We start from the raw sequence: 22,412 nt of genomic DNA on the forward strand, positions 1-22,412 counted from the left end.
AAGTACATTACACACATTTCCATGGTACATTGTATGTTGCCAATTGAAGGACGTTTACTGCGTTGTTTCAGTCGGATTTCGTCAGCCACGATGCACCCAGTGCAACAGCATCGCTCACACGTGTGCAGGGCCAACTAGGGAGCGAGTACGCCGTGTGGGGTTAGAGAGCCGCGGTGCGCGCTGCTTACACGTCGACGACGTCAGCTAGGGTGCTACGACTGGCAAACTGAGTGACGTGAGAACAAGCAAGTGTACCCAAGCTTACGCAGATTATCGAGGCTGCCGTATAAACGACTGATAATGGAGAAATTGGTTGAGACATTAACCACACGTGCTTCGCAACAGGTAATGTTTTATCGTTTTTCATTTGCTTGAATAAAAGACTTGATTGAGCATCTCGCGAGTTGTGTATCTGGTCGTCGTCGGGGCCGGGGATATGTTCCGCGGAGACTGCGTCTGGCTTCACCATGTTCACGGATCGGGTCCGCAGGGGTCTAGGAACACTACCCCCTGGAAAACCACCCTCCGGATAACTAACTACCGTACCACTGGGATAATTACCCCCCAGGACAATTCCCCCGAGGGCAACTACCCGCCGGACAACTACCCCCCTAGGGCAATTACCCCCCAGGGTGGTTACCCCCTAGGACAACTACCACCCGGACAACTACCCTCCTCGGGTAATCAGTCCGGGAAACCCGCTCATGAGGACCGCTCCCGCATACGAGGACTGCCCCGCCTCATGAGGACCGCCCCCACGCCTCATGAGGCCCGGGGGGGAACGCCTCATGAGGCCCCCTCAGGTCAGGTCAGGTCAACCCTTTACGCCCCCTGGCGTGTAACGTCAATTACGGTATGTTCGCCACTGCGGTAAGGTCGCCAGACATTCACATCGCATGTAACGCGCGCCGCGATCGGAGATCAGGTCAGTTCGGGAACGGAAACTAACTCACAAGGGGGGCCCCTCCTTATAAGTAACCCGTCCCCCTTATAAGTAACCCCGTCCCCCTTATAAGTAACCCCCGGGGCACCCCTTATAAGGAGTCTCCACGCTTTTTTGCAATGCAACGCGAAAATGAAAGGACTGCGGCAATTCGCTTGATTATGTCCATAAAGCTTCACAAGTTTCCTAGTTACTCACGAAATTTGAGCAAAATCGGTTCGAGGCATCATATCTAAAATCATGGATTTAAATGCGATGTCAAACGACCCATGCGAATGCTGAAATGCGAGCGATTACTGGCGTGAGTGTCGCCAGGCGCGGCGGCGCAGCAATGCTTGAGTGCAGACGTGGCGACTGAGTACGGAGACAAGCCACCTGAATGAACGAAAGTCTCCGTACTCAGTCGCCACGTCTGCACTCAAGCATTGCCGCGCCGCCGCGCCTGGCGACACTCACGTCAGTAATCGCTCGCATTTCAGCATTCGCATGGGTCGTTTGACATCGCATTTAAATCCATGATTTTAGATATGATCACTCGAACCGATTTTGCTCAAATTTCGTGAGTAACTAGGAAACTTGTGAAGCTTTATGGACATAATCAAGCGAATTGCCGCAGTCCTTTCATTTTCGCGTTGCATTGCAAAAAAGCGTGGAGACTCCTTATAAGGGGTGCCCCGGGGGTTACTTATAAAGGGGGACGGGGTTACTTATGAGGGGGACGGGTTACTTATAAGGAGGGGCCCCCCTTGTGAGTGGGTTTCCCGAACTGAGGTTGGGCGACGGATTTTCATCACTCTCAAAATACATTCGTAATTCACCTTTTTCCTCCGTAAAAGCACAAATAATTGTAATCAAAATATATTTTACCATATGTAACAAGTGATAAAACCATTTTTAATGCGAGGATGTTTTTGATTTAGAAAGGATTTCGGGTGGCAGATTAAGGGAGATTTTCAAACGCGGTGACCGACAATGCCTCCTTCATTGAAGCGTATGTATAACACACACGCTAATAATATGTTGCAGGCTATGAGCGGCGAACTAATTCAGTGCCGATATTAGTTCGCCAGCGCGGACGTGCACAAGAATTACACACAAGTGGCGACCATACGGTAATTGACGCTAGGGCAGCGACGAAGGCTCTCCACCCGTCTGGCCATCCTCTGTAGAGAAGCCCAGGACTGTCTGTGATCTGATATTTCTCCTTCTACTGTTCTTCTCCACGTCTGCTTGGGCCTACCACGTCTTCTTTTCCCTTCAGGTGTCCAACGAAGAGCCACTCTGGGGATGGAGCTTGCGTCCATTCTTAAGACATGTCCAATCCATCTCCATCTCTTCCTGGTGATTAGAGTCTCCAGGTCCTCAGTGCGGCATTGTAAGAAGAGGTAGCAGTTGGATATCTTGTTGGGCCAATAAACGCGCAGGATTCTACGCAGGCATGTGGTGTGGAATGCTGATAGCTTGGCAGCATCGCATCTGGTCATTCGCCAGCATTCAGATCCGTACATAAGGGTTGACAGCACGCAGCTATTGTACAATTTCATTTTGGTTTTCTAGGTGCACTGCTGTGATTTCCAGATACTGTTTATACTTCTCATAACATTTCTTGCCTTGTTCAGTCTGTTCCTGATGTCAGTTTCTGCTCCACCATCCTTTCGTACTATGCTGCCCAGGTATGCGAACTGCTCTGTTCTGGGAAGGTTGACACCATAGACCTTGACTGGCGTGGGATTGTCACTATTAAGAATCATTGTTTCCGTTTTCCTTTGGTTCACTTTCAGTCCCACCTGTCCTCCAAATGTAGACAGATGGTTAGTCTTCTCTTGGATGTGACTATGCGAATGTGACAACAGAGCCAGATCATCTGCAAAATCCAGGTCATCCAACATGGAGAAGAGAGTCCAGCGGATTCCTTTCTGCGATCCCTCCATTGTACGTCTCATTGTCCAGTCAATGACCAAGTTAAACAAAATGGCAGACATCACGCATCCCTGCCAAACACCCGTTTCCACCTTAAAGTAAAGGTTGCTATTTCCAACAGTGCAGGAAAAATTTTTGTAGAAACTTTTGATGAGTTGCACAATTTTTGTTGGAATTCCATAATGTCGTAATATTTGCCAAAGACTGTCTCTGTGAATGCTGTCAAATGCTTTTTCAAAGTCAATGAAGTTAACATACAGTGTTCGTTGCCATTCTGTGCACTGTTCGATGATGTTTCTCAATGTGAAGATCTGATCTATGCAACCCCTGTCTTTTTCTGAACCCTGCTTCTTCTGGCCTAAGAGCTCCATCTACAGCATCTGATATACGTTGTACAATAATCTTGGCCAGAATTTTACTACACATTGGGAGGAGAGTTATCCCTCGCCAATTGTTGCAGTCGTTTAGTGCACTTTTCTTGGGTATTTTGACAATGATGCCTTTTGTCCAGTCTTTTGGCACTTGTTCTTCTTCCCAAATAACATCAAAAGAGAGATTTCAGAAGGGTTGGTGTCACCTGTGTGGGTCAACCTTGAACAGTTCAGCACTCAAACCATCTCTTCCAGGGGCTTTATTATTCTTCAGTGTCTTAATAGCTGCAATAATTTCTTCTCTACTTGGGGGTTCAATACTGATGTCCAAATCATTCTCTGCTGTTTCTATAATTGGTGTCTCTTCAGGTGTAGCTCTATTAAGTAATTCTTTGAAGTGTTCCGTCCATCTTTCTTCTATTTGTCTTTCTGTAGTGAGGATCTTACCCTGTTTGTCTTTAACTGGTCCACTTCCATAAGTTCGGAGCTTACCACAAAATGAGGCCCCCTATTCACTTCTTATTCGTCTCACATCTCCTCATGTATAAAGTGTCGCAACTTTGCATGGTAATTTTTTGTTACAAACACATGTCCACTATCAATGATGAAAAGAAGAAAAAATCCTGTCTGTTTTTTATTTCAAAAATCGAGTTTTAATCAACCGATGCAGAGCGCCCATCAAAACATGGGCGCTAGCGTGTTCGCACAATGCAAGACTGCCGCACCTAGCGGCCTGATCAGACTCAGTCGGATCATCATGGATAGTGGACATGTGTGTGTAACAAAAAAATCACCGTGCAAAGTTGCGACAATTTATACGTCAGATGTGAGATGAAAAAGAAGTGAATAGGGGGCCTCATGAGGCGTTCCCCCCCCCCCCCCCCGATGACTACCCCCAGATAGCACTGTGAAATAATACATTATTACAAACAAACAAACAAACAACTCCAGTGAATTCAAATACAAATACAACTTAAACAATCACTGAATCCGGGGGGTAGGTGTCCAGCGGGTAATTTTCCAGATGGTAGTCTTCCGAGTGGTAGTTATAAGGGGGGTAGTTATCCAGGGGGTAGTTGTCCGGGGGGTAGTTATCGGGGGGGTAGTTATCCAGGGGGTAGTAGTTCTCCGGGAGGTAGTTATCTGGGTGGTAGTTATCCGGGGGTATTTATCTAGGGGGTAATTTTCCGGGGGTAATAATCTGGGTGGTAGTTATCCGGGTGGTAGTTATCCGGGGGGTAGTTACCCGGTGGGTAGTTGTCCTAGGGGTATTATCCTTGGGGGTGATTGCCCTAGGAGGGTAGTTGCCCTAGGGGGTAATCGCCCTGGAGGGTAATTGCCCTAGGAGGGTAGTTGTCCGGGTTGTAGTTGCCCTAGGGGGGAATAGCCCTGGGGGGTAATTATCCTTGTGGTAGTTATCCGGAGGGTAGTTGCCCAGGGGGTAAGTGCCCGGATACGGATCCCCAGAGCGATAATGTCAAAAAATAAAAGACTCCTTCGGACAGACGGATCTTTCTGTCTACTCGCGAGTTGCTCAATCTCGTCATCACTGTGATAGAAATTAGAATAGAACCACCAAATTCTTACTTCGAGTGCAGTGCATTGTTAATGCTAGAGGAGGGTACACATAATGTTTTTTTCCCAAATTCTTTCACAATGTAGGGTCCAGTACTCCTAGCTAGGGATTAGAAATCCGGTTTGTATTCTACTTACTCTATTCCAAGGCATAAACTTAGCTCTATTTTGCATACTTTTATTTTTAACGAGATGTTCGATTGTTCGTTTGTTTGTCTATTCCTTTTTTTGCAGATTACTAGATCATATGCCTGAAAATAAGGGGATCTAACCTTTCTGTTGCAAAATTTCTTCTGAATTGCATCATTTCCTATTTACCCATTCTATGATCATGATGCTTACTAGTAGGCCTATTTATTCCAAGCAAGGTTTGAATCAGAGACTCGGTCTCAGAGAGCACCCCATATGACTCATTCATATGCTACCATACTAGAAAACCTATTTAAAGGGGAAGGCGAGTAACTGATCAGTGGGAATCAGTGGAAATGCTGGGAGATGATTGTTCCAATCCTTATGGGATTCATTCAAGAGTTCATTGTATATCTATTGTTGTGTGAAAATGATTTGCTTCAGAATGGTCTCATATTCAAGTTATGTGCAGTTTAATGCTTCCAGGTTAGCGTCCCTGGTCAGTGACGGAGCATTAATCTGCACATTACTTGAATATGAGACCGTTCTGAAGCAAATCATTTTCACACAACAATAGATATACAATGAACTCTTGAATGAATCCCATAAGGATTGGAACAATCATCTCCCAGCATTTCCACTGATTCCCACTGATCAGTTACTAGCCTTCCCCTTTAAGTCTTGAAATTCCATCAGCACTCTTAAATGACCACATATTAATGACAATGCTCAATCAATGTTTTCTGTAAACTGCTGCAGGAGGCGCAGATTGCATCTCTGAAGCAAGAGATTCAGGAGCTCCAGAATGGAGGCGTGGCCGACTGGGAGTCTGTTCCTCCTGAACTCCAGGCTCTGCAGACCGAGAACCAGAAGCTGAAGTATCGCATCATGCACCTCAAGCGGGTAGGGGAAAAAACAAAACAAAACAAAAACTAGCTTGGTAGTGGTTTTTGGCATCAATTCAAATGTTTTCATTTGTGTGCAAAGTATAATTTACTGTCATAACAAGTTGAATGAAATGGATGAATAGATAGTTACCTACAGAAATGAAGGTACAGATGATTGATGGATGAAGGGATATTGTTTTCAGGAATGGATGATCGTGGTTGTCTCATAAAACTTAATTATTGAAAATCCTTCCTTTCGCTTGTTCCTTTTTCCTGAAAGAGTTAGAGATTATTTGAATGTATGTGATAAAAAAAATCGCTTGAATGAAATTGTTGCAAAAAGAAAGAAATGTAGTGAGTTTTCACTTGCAGGGCTTTAATTATCAAGCTATTGATAATAATTAATTATTTTCAAGACTATTACTTGACTAAGCTCTATGGGTGAAACTTTGTCATATTTCTGTCTCTCATGGAGTTTTATTCACCCTAGTTGCTTCATACTTAATATTTTAAGACTCCAACGGAAAAAAAAAAACCCAACACATTTTGATATATTTTCATATTTAATTTTCATGATGAAGTACATGTTTTGATATCATTTTTCATTTATTGGTTCATTTCTTTCTTTATCTATGCTTGTATTTATGTTTGTTTTGGCATTTCTTTATTCATTTGTATCTATCTAATGATATCCAGCCTCATTTTGTGTCTTGCAGAGTATAGAAGAAGAGGAATCATCCCAGGGCAACGACGATGCTGGCAATGTCTGTGATAAGCTGATGCAGATCTTTAGGACAGCGCTGAGGGTAGCCTACCCCGCCCTCCCCACTGCCCCTGTGACGGTGCAGCCCAGCCAGCAGGAGAAATTTGGTGATTACCAGTGCAACAGTGCAATGGCCATTGCTCAGGTGAAAATTCACAGCCACTATATGTCTTAGTGGATAAGACTATAGACTCTGAGTCATCAGGTCCTTGGTTCAAGTAATCTGGCAATGTTACTTAGTGTATACATATAAGGTGATTTAAAGTACAAACAGTTGCATTGTTTAATCCCACAATATCATATTTTAGGTATACAAACATATATCAAGTATTAAGTATATATCAGAGCTCAACACTAACTTTTTCTGTGGAGGTCAATTTGGGTCACTAAAATCTATTAATCTGAAATTATGGTGGCCTGAAAAAGAAATGTAGTGGCCCGAAATAAACAGAAACACAACAATACATTTTTAATCTTATAGTGCTGGATCAGACCAAACGATACTCTTTTTGGAAATTTAGTGGCCCAGTGCCACTGGGCCACCATTAATGTCAAGCCCCGTATGCACAGGCAAAGCTATTGTTATGGAATGGGACGTTCAGACTGATTTTTTTTTTTGTAAGGGGTAGAAGACTCCTGTGAATCAAGTCACTTTTTGTACCCCTTAATCTATACCATAATAGGAAATAAAGACTGCTTCATAAAGAACAGCACCATCTTCATCTGAAAAAGAAAAGAAGAAAAAGGAAACTCTCTGTACAAGGGAGGTTATTAGGTGATACGCTATCAGCGTATCACCTATTGTGATTGTCAAAATTTCTCTTTTTTTTTATTCTTCTTTCTTCCTGCCACATTTTGTGTCGTCAATATCTCAACAATGACATTACGGAATAACATGACATTTTCAGTCAACATGTCTCATAACAATATCTAGCCACAATAAGGTTTTCATGACAGTAACATATCTATGACGTCATCTAGGCGCCATTTTGTGATTTTCGGACCTTGTCACATGATCGATCATAACTTCATAACTAGATATCATTTCTGTATCATTTTCGTTGGACATAAAGTTCAGGTCACGCTCTATCTTACATTTTAACGCTAGTTACCCAGGTCATCATTACGCGCGCGTTTGCGCGCGTCAAAATTTTAAAAGGCTCAAAACGACTTCCCAATGGGAAATCTCGAAGTTTCAGACAAATTTAAGCATTTCAAACATTTTCTCGCGTGCGCGTCCATCCGCGCAATTTCGCGCGCAGAGGGCGTAACTAACATGAAAATGCAATTTTTTTGACTGATTTGGATTTCTGATACTTTGAGTAACAATAATCATTGATTTCCGATCGATTTTGACCTATAACAAAGGAATGCACTGCCGTCAAAGTTGAAATTCCGCGCGCGCGTCTTTCTGCAAATATAGTGAAAAAACATGTCTTTGTTTATTTCGCCATAGCTCTTTAAATCGTCCTTTGACCCTATATTTCTATTGCATATTACAAAAGCATATGAATTGGAAATAACGTTTCAAGTACCGATTTTGCCAGGAAAACTCATGACGTCATCATATCATCATCTGAAATCAAAAAAGTGGAATTAATTTTTTTGAGGTACTGTTTCTGACATTCATTTGCTCGTATCTCTATTGTTTAAGCTTAATATTACCCCAAATTGAGATATGTTTTGCTTTGAACATTTGCCTTTCAAGTCCATGTCATGGTTTTGAAATTTGATGACGTCATCATACTTTAAATTGTGATTAAAAGTAAAGACACAAAATCGGACAAGTTTACGTGTTATGTCTATGGGAGGTGATTTTTTTTTAAAACCATGCATTGACTTAACAACGTTTAAGCACCTTTATCTCAGCTGATTTTGCTTCATTTCCTCTGAAACTTTAGTATGTTGTAGCTGAGACAATAAGCTGCAGTAATCATGCATTTTATCCTTTGAAATCTCCTCATCAGATTGACAATTTTGCAGTTTAAAACTGAAAATGAAAATGGAATGTGGACAAAACGATTCCTCATGTATCTTTCACATACATAAGTTTACGTTCCCCATATTTTCTCGTCGAGACGTATGGCCGAGTGGCTAAAGGCGACGTCTCAGAGACGTAAGGTTGCGGGTTCGAACCCCACAAGATCACGAAACAAAATACTTAGCTATTTTACTTTTTTTTCTTCAATTTTGTATTACATATTCGTCCATGTAGAAATCACGTTCGTATATAAACGCACCTATACACACACACAGACACACACACACGCCATATCCCTCTTTTTTGTGTGTTGGAGACCACATTGCTTCGACTGCAGCAAAATTTTGCAGGTTGACTTTGTCAAACCGATCATAGTATGTAATGATGACGACTGAGGTGTTGTACTTTGAACAATTGTCTTTCAAGACGATGTCATTGTTTTGTAATTTGATGACGTCATTACACTGAAAATTGTGATTAAAGGCAAGGTATGAAAACCAGCCGATTATAGGTTTTATGTCTGTGGGACGTATTTTTCCCAAGTTGCCAGAAATGGCATAGCGACCTCAGTCGTTACAAGGCCGCTTTTCCGTCTAGCAATGCAATAGATGTTCACACGGCCACGTTGGTTGAGTGGGCATTCACTTTCCCCCTGTTATATCTATACATTGTTGTTTTTTTTTTGTCTTACCATTTCCGTGGATGACCCGTGGCCGAGTGGTTACAGAAACGGTTTCACATGCACGCTCAATATAACTTCAAGGTGCCTATATCACATTCTTTTCTTTGTCGATCACAGATGACTGTCATCTGATGACCACAAGCGTATCACCTAACTCGTCCTCAATGTGACGAGTTTTCATGTCTCGTGTTTTCGTTGCCATTGGTTTGTTTGTTTATGTTTGTGCAAAATAACTCAAAAAGTAGTCAATGGATTTGGATGAAACTTACAGGAAAGGTTGAGAATGACCCAAGTAACAAATGATTAAATTTTGGTAGTGATCCAAGAATTTTGGGGGAATTTATGAAGGATTTTTGATATTTTGACAGGGAGGGTCAGTGAACTTGGGAGTTCAAGCTGCGCATTTTGGAGGTCTTCAAACGCGCGCTCTAGTTTCTGCTAGGGCGAGGCGCGCCGTGCAGCTGAGGGTTTATGATGTACAAAGACTTCTATATTGGGAAGTCAGGTGATTTTTCAGCATGCATACCTATGGGTGGAAATCACTGATCTCTGTGGAAGAGCCCAAAAAGCTTTCCCCCAGTGGTGGAGAGGAGAAAAATCTCTTTGGGAAGAGCAAGATCATCAGTGGAAAGTAGCTGCTTGGCGGAGGTCTGAGCTCTCAGAGAGTTTTCTAGTTTTTAATTTTTTCGCTACAAAGCAGATCATTGCAAGCTCATGAAGCTACCAATCAGATGTGATGTAGCATTTCAAGCAGAAACTAATATGAAAGGTCTCTCAGGATGAAGTTACACATGCGGTGTATGTGACTTTACTTTGTTTACCTCTACAGCAACTGAAAGCTCAGGGAACGTCTGTCTCTCCCAGAGTTGTTGCCCAGCAGATCCAGGCAAACATCCCATCCAATGATGTCATAGAGAAGGTGAGGTCTCAACTCTCGCATTACTGTAAAAGCAGAAATTTTTTAGATACATTAATGTTCACGTATTTCAAGCTAGTTGTGGCTAGCGTGAATTGTGAAACCCGCAAAGATATCTTCACAATATTCTCTTACACATTTTGAATGGGTTAACAATTTTGCAGTGCAAAAGATTATATCATGAGATAGTACAGTAAGTAGCCAACAAAGGAAGATGTTGAGTTAGCTATAAGTCAGTTGCCAAGCTACAAATTTTTGTCAAAATGATTGTATGCTTTTGGGAGGAAAGGGCCTGTGGCTGTACAGACTTTGTTGCCTTTTAAAATTGTGTTTAGTTGTGACGAATGTCACTAAAATGCAAAAATTTGAACATACCTGGTTAACATACCTGGTTTTGGGCATTAAAGTTATACAGAAGTTATTTGCCCCTCTGCTGCTCCAACATCTGGATGTGGTTACTAACAAACTTTTGTTTTCTGTGCTGTGCGGTTTAGTGAGAACATGGGCATAAGAATTGTTGTTCGGGGTTATATTTGTCCTTTCTTTTAACTTCCATGCTTTCTCCAAGTGGGATTTGAAAGAATTGAGTGATGTGCTGTTTACCACATAATCCGGGAGATTATTCCATTCCGTGATAATATGCTGTGAGAAGACATTTGACCGCTTTTGAGTTTTGCATAATCTGTTCTTCGTCACCTTATACTTATGCCCTCTAGTCCTGTTGTCAGTTCTCAAGTTAAAAAAACTTGCTTAGTCTAATGTCTTCCAGCCCATTCATAATCTTGAACGTTTGGATAAGATCTGCTCGGTGTCTGTGGTAACTTAATGAAGGTAATTTTAGTTCTGCTAGTCTCTCCGGATATGTGAGATTCCTGAGGTTAGGTATTGACTTGGTTGCTCGTCTTTGGACTTTCTCTATCTTTTGTGTATCCCTTTTCAAGCAAGGGTGCCATATCTGGCAGCAATATTCCAGTGATGGGTGTACACTACAGATTTGTAGAGTTGAGTGAGTGATCGTTGATCTAGTGAAGAAAGTGATTGTTTGATAATTCCCATTTTACATTTTGAACTTGCTGTGATGTTGTCTACATGAGTTGAGAATTTCAGCTGGTAGAAGATGAGATGAAGGGACCTTGAGATGTAAGACTGTAGCTGAAGCAAGGGTTATTCCTCCCATAATGAACCACATTGCATTTTTCTGTATTGAAAGGTAGCTTCCGTGTTTCTGCCCATTTGTTGAGGTTTTCAAGATCTCTTTGCAGGGCCGTGTGGTCACTGATGTTGTTTACCACAGAGTAGAGTTTAGTGTCGTCGGCAAAGAGTTTAACTGACGTCGTTGGCAAACCAATAATGTTGGGCAGATCATTGATGTAAATGAGGAATAACTCCAGTCCAAGAATGCTGCCCTGTGGTATGCTACTCGTTACATGGGTTGGTTTAGATGAAGTTCCATTAACTACTACTTGTTGACGCTTTGAAACTTTGAAAGTCTCCTGCTTTAAGACTGATTTCAAATCTAAGTTCCACTATTCTGTATGTGTGGTTGTACTCTATGCAGAAGTCAACTAGAACATTTTGCACTTTAAATCTTAAAGGGAAACAATGCCTTCGTGTTAGGTGGTTATTATTCAAATATTTGATATGTTAGTCACTGCCAATTCGAGCCAAATTGGGCAAGGAACAAGGAAGTTCCCGTTTTGCAAAGTTTAACAGTCACTAGAGGGCGACAGACAGCTTGTGATGTAATTGTGGACATGTCTCCAATGTTTAATCCGTAAAATTTCACATTTTTCCAATTTTCTTAACAATGAGCGTAACTTTTTCTCTGAAATCCAAATATGGCACAGAGGAATGCATTTCACAAACACATATTGTGAAGTTAAACCATGTTTATGTGAATCCAAAGAAAACTTTAAAATACTGAAATTTTGTATAGAAAATGAATGGAGAGTTGTCCGCAAGTCCCACCCTGAGTTAATTTGTCACCCTCTATGGTTCATTTATTCAGTGAGCTGTGGCTTCCTTACTCCTTGTCTGATTTAGGTCAAATTTGCAATGAATAATTTAGATATGTCAAACATTTCAGTACTGGTAAGAGAAACTTTATCTCAAAATATTGGTTCACTCCATTGAATGAAGTCTAATCAGATTTTTTATCCATTAACTACAGGTTGATATTGCAGGGCCAGGTTTCATCAACATCCATCTCAAGAAGGCCTTTGTTGCCCCCCTCATCACTTCCATCCTCACCGAGGGGGTGATGCCCCCACCCATCAAGAAGAGGAAGAGGATTGTCCTTGACATGTCCTCACCAAACATCGCCAAGGAGATGCACGTTGGTCACTTGAGGTCGACCATCATTGGGGAGAGCATTTTCCGGCTCATGGAATTTGTGGGTAAGTTTCTCAAAGCTTGGGGAATTTTACAAATTAGTGGTAGTAATGGGCTAGAATGAACCAAGGAGCCAGAAGTTTCATGGAACCTCTTGCTTGGAGAGCAACATAGATTCTGGAGAAGAAAGTGAAATCACAGCAGTATTTTGTAAATGACTTTTACTAAAATTGAGACTATTTGTGGGTGAATGATATCAAATAATCGTTTACAGAATGTAGCGGGTACTGCATAATTATTCAAATGGCTGAAAAGATTTTGTTTTTAATGAAGGTACCACTTTAGTTGACCCTTTTTTTCTCTCTCTCTCCTAAGGTCATGACGTCCTGAAGGTGAGCCATTTGGGAGACTGGGGGACTCAGTTTGGTATGCTGATCACACACCTGGCAGACCAGTTTCCTAACTACCTCAACGAGTCTCCACCCATCCATGATCTCCAGAAGTTCTACAAGGTCAGCTAAGAGGCATACGTATTCTTCTTCTTTTCTTTTTCTCCTTTCTTTTTTGTTTATTGAAAGACCATTTATGACTGTGGGAATAGTTGAAGCAAATCGTACTGTTTGTTGATAGTTGGAAGAAGTTTTCTGTGTTGTTGATTGTAGCGAAACTGAGTTGTTAACAGATATTCTAACTATATTGTGACGCTTTGGAGCCATCATAACATACTTCCACCTGTGCACCACAGGGTGTCTGAGGCATTAGTGACCCTAAAGAAAGCAGGAAAGGCATTGGGTCCTTCGAACCTATTCCACATCCCCCCCACCCTCCCCTCCCCCCTTGGAAATTCACAAAAGCATTCAAATACAGTTTGGCCCCTGACCTTAATCTAGTGGCAGTTTAAAAATGAATTACTTAGATGAAAAGAAGCAATTAGTGCACATATGTATGCACTTTCCATCAACTAGTTTGGGAGTTTTTGATAATGAATGATAATTTTGCCGTTTGATTGAACCAGGAGTCGAAGGTGAGGTTTGACCATGACGAGGAGTTCAAGAAGAGAGCCTACAGCATGGTGGTCAGACTCCAGAGCCACGAACCAGACATCATCAAGGCATGGGAGCTCATCTGTGACATCTCCAAGAGAGGTCAGTGTAATGTGCCATGGTGTAAACCCTCATTGTGCCATATTCTTAGACCGCAACATAGTCATGCTTTGGGAACACATTCTGTTTTTCCAATCTATGTAACTTTAATAAACTTCTATTACCCTAGACATGTAATAAGCAAAGTTTTAGAGAAAATGCCAAACTTTACTGTGATGTCAATTGTATGACAAATCTATGATAGTTAATCTTTCTAATGGCCAGAATCTACGTAATTGAAGAGGCATGACTTTTCACACAAAACAATGACAGAAACCAAGAATTTACTTGTAAATCCAGTAGGGAACACCAGTTGATAGTCAGTCATCACATTAAATTCATGCTACGTGCGACAGGAATGGAATCATGAGAAATGCTTTCATTGTACTGTGGCATTGGGCGATTAATCGATGGGTTTTGGCGGGTTTGCGCATTTTAAGCAGAATAAGCGAACTTGGCACACCATCAGCTGAGTCAGACGTGCAAATATGGCACATTAAATCTCTGTCTTTGAGAGTGGATGACAATGTAAAAACACATTTCTCTCCTAATCCTCTATTGCTCCTAGCCTATGGAACTCCCATAATTTCTTTGCAAAATTGATAATCTGATGTCCATTTCATGAAAGTCATATGGGAGACTGTTTTGCTCATAAGACAAACTTATGAGAGACTTCGTGAAATACCGGTAGATTTGAAAGTCTCTCACAGCTACATGTGAGCAACTTTGGCTGTTCTGAGATTTGTGTAAAGACTTTCATGTGATGACTTCATGAAACGTACCCCAGGAGCACTTTCAAACTTCACTCACGACTCACATTTTTCACCAGACATTCAATTACTAACTCTCTTGGAAGAGTCTGCGCCTTTTATTTTTTTCACTGCAATTTGATATTCATACCTAAGTCATATATTGGACATGATTAAACGTCATGTGTCGTCTTTATGAGTCTTTACGTTTCCAACTTTTTGTACACTTATTGATGATCACTTTGTGGTAAAACATGTCACTAGATATTCTTGACAATGACCTTTGGGTCAAGACTACCATTCTAAATAACATTTCTGATGTACCCCTCTTAAAGGGATGGTACAGTATTGGTGGAGATGAGAATTGGGCTTTTAACTTTTTGCGAGATACCAAGAAAACACTTATGATATAGTACAGAGCATACCATTTTAAGAGGAATTCAAAGTTTACTTGAAAAAAATCGAGTTTGGAATGACTGAAACATCCAAAAACAAAGTAAAACAAAGCGATCGTAATAAAGTGTGGGTCCCACACTTTATCAGAATCGCCCTTTTTTGGATATCTCAGCTATTTCAAAACTAATTTTCATCAAATAAACGTTGAATTCCTCATAGAATTACATGCTCTTTCATATTTCATAAGAGGTTTCTCATTGTCTCACCAAAAATTGTTAGAAACCTGAAATTAGGTCTCAACCAAAACTATATGATCCCTTTAACATCCACAGAGTTCAATAAGGTGTATGACAGACTGGACATAAAGAATCTAGTTCCCAGGGGAGAGTCTTTCTACCAGGAAAGGATGAATTCAGTGGTGGAAATGCTCGAGAAGGCAGGTTGGTGCAAATATTTTTCTTTCAATTCAATAATAATGTGTGAAAAATTGAGCATGGTCTGTGCTCCAGCCCAGTCTTTTCTGCTGCTTTCATGAAATGAGAGATTTGCTACTGGTAATGCAGTTACCAGCTTCAGAATATTGAAATTAAACAAGTATGATGTTAGTGCTGTGTCAGCACTTACGAAGATTGTCAACCTATCTACCAAAATCATGGTCTTCTTGGATATATGAAAATATTTCTGTGTTATGAGTTAGAGAGTCATGAATGATATTGTAGTGTACGATATAGTGTACGATATTATATAGATGATGACTAGCAGGGGAGGGAACATGCCGAATGTTCCACCCGAAGGGTTTGAAATGCTATTGAGGGAGGTTATTAAGTCCCGAGAAGAAGTCGAGGGACTTATAGCCTCCCGAAATAGTATTTCAAACCCTGAGAGTGGAACGTTTGGTACATGTTCCCGACAACAAAAGTCATCATCTGTTATATTATATGGGTTAGTCAAGTACGTCAACGTCAACCACCAAAGATCGTAGAGATTCAGTGTACAAACTTTGCAGCCACGGCCACCATGTACGAGCATAGCATGAATGTGCAGCTAGCACTACGCACTACATAGCTCGCTCGCGCAGAGCCAAATTCACTGTGTGCGTGCGGTCCTAAGCCGCCTGTCATTTGTTACGTGGAAATGTTTTTCCATAGGAGAACATTACCAAGAATGTTCCCCCATGGGAGAACATAACGAATGTACCTCCATCAAGTGACTATGTTTAGCCAATCACTAACCGGTATTTGACTAACCCATTTAATATAAAACTTTGTCTGAAATTGTGCATAGTCAGGGCTGCACACTAACCCATTTTTTTCTACTGGTCCAACCTGTCTGTCGGACCAGTAAGTACCCAGTTTTTCAATTATTTAGTGGTCCATTCCTGAAGAAGGTACTGGTCCAGCAGGGATTTTTACTGGTCCTGGACCATTGGACCAGTGCTAGTGTGTAGCGTTGGCATAGTGATAGCAAAGTGAAAGGGACAATTTTACTTACTCATATGACATAATTTCTGTGTGTTTTTCACATGTGTTTTTGAGTTTGTAGATGTTAATCCTGATGAACAGAATGTTGTTGGCAGAATTTCTGGACATGACAGGGATGTCTTAGTGATGAAAACATCCCAGTATTTTTTTGAAAAGGCATTGTATTTTTGATATTTGGAGGTGACTAGTCCTTTATTTTAGGCTAAAAATCCATTCAGCCTTTCTGTGCCAAGGACTTCATACAGTGTGTACAATGTTATTGGGATTTATGTGCCAATTGCACTCAAAGCACACGAAGGGTTAAGGAAAGTATGCCCTACTTAGCCTTAATCCAGGCTCTGGCCTTTTGTCTTTTTTTCCCCCTGAAGGTGTGCTGGAAGAGGACGAGGGAAGGAAGATCATGTTCACCCCGGGGAGCTCCGTTCCTCTGACCATCGTCAAGTCGGACGGCGGGTACACCTATGACACGTCGGACATGGCGACGCTCCGACAGCGAGTGCACGAAGAGAAGGGAGATTGGTTGATCTATGTTGTTGACATGGGTCAGGTATGTCAGACCTCTACATAGTATTGCACTATAAAAGAGTTAGATTTAAAAATATTGCAGAGCTTGTATGAAACAAAAATATCATATTATATATCTGCCAGAAATGGACTTCGTGTATTTTATATACCATGGACATAGAGTTTTATGCACACAAGTACAGCCTTAACTGCTTACTGCAGTGAAAAGTTGACCAGGAAAGAAGTCGTCTACTGGTCATAAGACTTAAAGTACGTATAATGAATTCAAATTTGGATGTTGGGGCTCTGTGGTGTAGTGGATGAGGATCTGGATTCATGTCATGGGTTCAAATCCCATCCTGCACATTGAAAACTTTTGCATCCACGCTTTGATTTCCTCCAAGATCAATTTTGGTGGTGCTCCTTTTTGTTTAATCTACCCAAAACTCAGTTGTTTCAATCACTAAAACGTCAGAACACTGTAGCTTACTGTAGCCTAGTTTTACAGTCTCTTTACTGCTTACCAGTTAAAGATTGTATTGTTTGTTTGTTTCCTTTTTACAATTTTGTTGATTGTTTTTCACTGTGTTCAAGGTTCAGCTCCTCTTTAGTATGCACGTGCGCAAAAGTTACGATAATTGAATTCTAAAGACATCGTCATACCAATATTGACTCTAACATGGGGAGAATGAGCCTTCGTGCATCACGGTGCATGTATTGCCTTCTGTGTAGAACAGCCTCCCAGATGACACAGAGATATGTAAATCATCTAATTCTGCTGAGAATCACCTTAAAACATATCTTTTTAGTCCTCATTAGTAATTGTGTAATTCTGTATGTTCCTCAATTTGTTCTCTGTTTTATTGTGCTTTAAGTAATAGCAGATCAGAGTGGATTTGGTGCATTATAAGTCACATGAATCATTATTATTATTATTATCTCATTCAACAGGGAACTCACTTTGATGCAATCTTTAGTGGATGTCGCAAATTGGGCTGGTACGATCCCGACAAAACCAGGATAGAGCATGTTGGCTTTGGAGTCGTCCTAGGAGAAGACAAGTGAGTACAACGAAGAGGCTTTTTGTGGATATTGGCATTTTCCCGGCAAGGCCGTCAACCAAGATCCTGCCAATGGTTAAGGACCTTTTGATTATTTATGACAAGGTGGTGATAATCAACTGGAGTTATATTTTCAAAGTTCACTGACTATAATAGAATTCTGTCATATCTGTGTATTGAGTCTGTGCATAGAGATGAGAATATTGCATTTTCAGGAGGGGTGTTGGTATTAAAGGGATAGTACAGTATTGGTGGAGATGAGAATTGGGCTTTTAACTTTTTGCGAGATACCAAGAAAACACTTATGATATAGTACAGAGCATACCATTTTAAGAGGAATTCAAAGTTTATTTGATGAAAATCGGGTTTGGAATGACAGAAACATCCAAAAACAAAGTAAAACAAAGCGATCGTGATAAAGTGTGGGTCCCACACTTTATTACAATCGCTCTTTTTGGATATCTCAGCCATTTCAAAACCAATTTTCATCAAATGTTGAATTCCTCATAGAATTACATGCTCTTTCATATTTCACAAGAGGTTTCTCATTATCTCACCAAAAAATGTTAGAAACCTGATATTAGGTCTCAACCAAAACTGTACGATCCCTTTAAAGTAGTAGTCATAGTACAAATAGTGTTGGTATGATGACGCCTTAAGCCTGCCGCACACTACACGATTTTGCCCCGATTCACCAGTCTTAAGACCTTAAGACTAGAAGTGTGACGTCACAGTCTTGCCATTTTCTAGTCGTACGACTGGGTCTTAGCACCAGTCGTAGAGATTTGACATGTTGAATCTCTACGACCAGTCGTGAGCTTTCAGCCATTCACAATGCAGTAAAATGCAAGCGCACGCAATGCGCACTGCGCGCGCTTTACAGTCGGGTCGTATAGTGTGCGGTGTCCGGTCGTACGACTGGTCTTAAGACCCAGCTTGGCTTACGACTTTAAGACCAGTCTGATCGTGTAGTGTGCGGTGGCCTTTAGTTTTTAGCATTTGACAGAGGCTTAATGTGATTTTTATCTGGTTCTCAAAGATATCTGTATTTCCGTATGTATGTTGTGCTTACCTAGAAATCACCAGTGCCAGCCACATTACAAGCTTGTAATCTTTGTTGTTATTATTGTTTTCATGTCACCTTAATTATCGTAATTTATCAGGAAGAAATTCAAGACGCGATCTGGAGACACAGTGCGGCTGGTGGACCTCCTGGATGAAGGCATGAGGCGCTCCTTGGAGACCCTTAAAGACAAGGGGAGGGACAAGGTAAGATTTCATCTTTATGTGCTCTATAGAGATCCTTTAGGAAAAAGAAAGGACAAGGTCAGACAAGGGTGTGAGGTATTCCTTGGAGACCCTTAGAGATAAGGGAAGGACAAGGTATGATGTCAGCAGTGGCTGTTCCTTAGAGACTTTTGAGGAAGAAAGAATGGACAAGGTGAGGTGAAAGTGTGAGGTTTTCCTTGGAGGACCTCATTTAAAAGGGGAGGGATGATAAGAGACGAAGGTATGAGGCATTCCTTTGAGGCCCTCAAAGAAAAGGGGTGGGATATAGTGAGATAATTAAGGGCAAAGTGTCATGAAAGTTGTCAGCCCTGACAAGTCAGTCTCTGACAACTTCAGTAAAATCCTTCATTTTGATTGGCTGAAAGGCTCTAGTCACAGACTGTTGCTATGGTAATTGTCAGAGACTTGACAACTTGTCAGGGCTGACAACCTAAATGAACGGTTCCAAGGTGTTCCTTGGAGGACCTCAACCAAAAGATGAGGGATGATAAGAGAAGAGGGTATGTGATGTTCCTTGGAGACCCTCAAAGAGAAGGAAAGGAATGAAGATGTTCCTTGAAGACCCTCAACAAAAAAAAACAAAAAAAAAGAGGAAGGAAGTAGTGAGATGAGGTATTTCTTTGAGATGAAGGTATGAGGTATTCCTTAAAAGACCCTCAGAGAGAGAGGGAGAAGGACAGGGTGAGATTAGGGCATGCTTTCTCCCTGACCACTGGTGTCGCATGGTACAATTATCATTGTAAAATTGACAGACAGTTGCCGGCTTTGTCCCAAATTCACCACTATGTGAGATATATATCAGCCTTATGTGGGTGCTCGTTTTTCATTTGTTTTATGGTTTTGTTAATATGTGTCTATCATATCTTGTTTGTTTTTCAAATTTTAATGTGATTTTGGTTCTTTAACAAAGACTGTTATTCTTTGTTTTCATCCTGCAGGTTTTGTCGGCCGAAGAGCTGAAGGCTGCCCAGGAGTCTGTGGCTTATGGCTGCATCAAGTATGCAGATCTCAGTCACCGCAGGACCAATGACTATGTCTTCTCTTTCGACAAGGTCAGCTGCTTCATATTCATGAAATTCTTCCGTTAAGATGTTTTTATTGCAACTGATTGACAAATTCCCCTCCATCGACATAAATAAGCACTGAATTGATCAATTTTTAAGTAGCAGCCATGATAAAAGAAATCATGGACGTACATATTCGAGCAGGAGTAGGAGGTCATAGGTTCGAATCCTGCTCGAGTACGAATGCCCATTAATTCTTTATCATGGCTACTACTTAAACATTGATCAATTCAATGCTCATTTATAATGTGTTTCATGTTATGTTTGTTAGTGCTTAAAAGACAAAGTAGGAAGGAAAATCATTTCACTTGAAAAGGATTCTCTCTTTTGCTATTATCATAATTATTACTGGTATTGTATCATTGATACAGCTACTACTACTACTGTAATTAATACTGTCATCATTATTATCATCATTGTTGTTATAATTTGTGTCTTATCACAGATGTTGGATGACAAAGGAAACACTGCTGTCTATCTACTCTATGCATACACCAGAATCAGGTGAGTTGGAGACTATGCTTTTGTTCTATCATCTTTCAATAATTCCATAGGATGTGGCTTGAACGATAGACTTTCAAAAGGATGATGTGTATGGTGAAATTCTACCCTGAGGACAGCACAGGTATTAGTAATCATGGTCAGTCATGTCCAAAGTACACAAGAAGACCTGCAAAGTTTAAAGACAATTCAGAAACACTTGTCACAGTCTCTGATGTTATTCAAAGTTGGATGTGTTTTACATTTGCTGTTATGTAATGACAGATATTTTGCCTGCTAAATTCATGTTCTGTCTCGGGGATAATACGCAAGATGATGATGATGTTTGTTTCCATGGCAACTCAGGTCTATTGCCAGGAATGCCAAGGTGTCCTCCGAAGCCCTGCGGAAGGCAGCGGAGACCACGCCCGTCCCCCTGGACCACCCCAAGGAGTGGAAGCTGGCCAAGTGCCTGATGCGCTTCCCGGAGATCATCTCCCGCATCCTGGACGACCTCTTCCTGCACACTCTCTGTGACTACCTCTACGAGCTGGCCAACACCTTCACAGAGTTCTACGAGGTTTGCTACTGCATTGTCAAAGACAAACAGACAGGTTAGAGTCTTGATCTGATATACTGCAGCATTTTTTGATATGGCGTGCTAACTTCAAGTCAAAACTGGGTCTTTCTGTCAAACATGTCACCATCTATCTATATGTTTGCATTTTTCTGTCTGCTTGATCCTCGTTGTGCCCTGTATTCTATATATTTGTCTTCTTCATCCATTTGTGTCCGTATTTATATGTTTTCCACCCACATCTCTATCTCCGTCTATGTGCTTTATGTTTCATGCTTCTCTATTGAAAGCTTATGAAGTGTAATCTTCACGTTATCTTGCAATTTAGCTTTGATTTCTTTAGTGAAAGGCTTTAAGTCCTCTTAAAAGAGTTTCTTATGAATGGTCAGGGTTTGTTGCTGACTAGACTTCACTGACCTTTCATAGATGGACTGCTTTAATGTCTGTATGATTCAGTCACTGGTGAGATTGAGAGTGTGAACACAAGTTAGATATTGTGCAATTCTGCAGGCAATGAAATCGAATTTCTTTGAGCATTTTTGATTGTGTTTCAGGGGAAACTGAGTGTGAACATGATTCACATACTTATATGTTGTTATTATGCATAAATGAGTTGTGTTCACATATCCCCCTGCAGGTGATAAAATCACACTTCTTGCCACTTTGCAGGGGAAGCTGAAAATGTCAACGTGAGTCACATATTCATATGTTATTATTCTGCATATTAAATGAGATGTGTTCACATTCCCATCAATCTTCTTGCAGGTGAGATCCAGAGTGTGAACACAGGTCGCCTATTGCTGTGTGAAGCCACTGCTGCTGTGATGGCCAAGGGATTCGATCTCCTTGGTCTGCAGCCAGTAGAGAGGATGTAGGGACACCAAGAGTAAGAGCCATGGAGAACAAGATGGCTAGAAGATGTGCTGGGGCGGGGGGGGGGGGGGGGGGGGGGGTGGGGGGGTGGGAAGCTTCTCTTCAAAGTATCTTGAAGCCCATGTGTAGTGTGTCATGTTCATTATTTCACAGAACACATTCTACACTGTGTAATCCCAAAGCATATTCTTTATGTGAAGATAGAGCTAGGAATGTGAGATGCATTCAATTAAAGGCGCATAGTCCTGGTAGTGTAGAGGGCGCTGTTGATGATACTGCCGATCACCATTAGCATTG

At 41.3% G+C, this 22,412-nt stretch overlaps 1 protein-coding gene across 1 annotated transcript; it reads left to right on the forward strand.

The window, feature by feature from the left end:
- The first annotated feature begins 250 nt into the window (after positions 1-250).
- LOC139725013 (arginine--tRNA ligase, cytoplasmic-like) lies at positions 251-22,135 on the forward strand. Its single transcript, XM_071636104.1, has 15 exons — positions 251-345; positions 5,698-5,841; positions 6,542-6,733; positions 10,081-10,170; positions 12,338-12,563; positions 12,874-13,010; positions 13,514-13,643; positions 15,118-15,225; positions 16,635-16,813; positions 17,722-17,831; positions 18,995-19,100; positions 20,060-20,173; positions 20,631-20,689; positions 21,032-21,279; positions 22,008-22,135. The coding sequence occupies exons 1-15, from the start codon at positions 301-303 to the stop codon at positions 22,115-22,117; spliced, it is 1,998 nt and encodes a 665-aa protein (XP_071492205.1). The 5' UTR covers positions 251-300; the 3' UTR covers positions 22,118-22,135.
- Positions 22,136-22,412: the final 277 nt, after the last annotated feature.

The sequence above is a fragment of the Diadema antillarum genome, unplaced genomic scaffold (genome assembly GCF_040938485.1).
Source record: "Diadema antillarum isolate AM-2024a unplaced genomic scaffold, OU_Dant_1.0 seq00000009_RagTag, whole genome shotgun sequence".
Taxonomy (NCBI): domain Eukaryota; kingdom Metazoa; phylum Echinodermata; class Echinoidea; order Diadematoida; family Diadematidae; genus Diadema; species Diadema antillarum.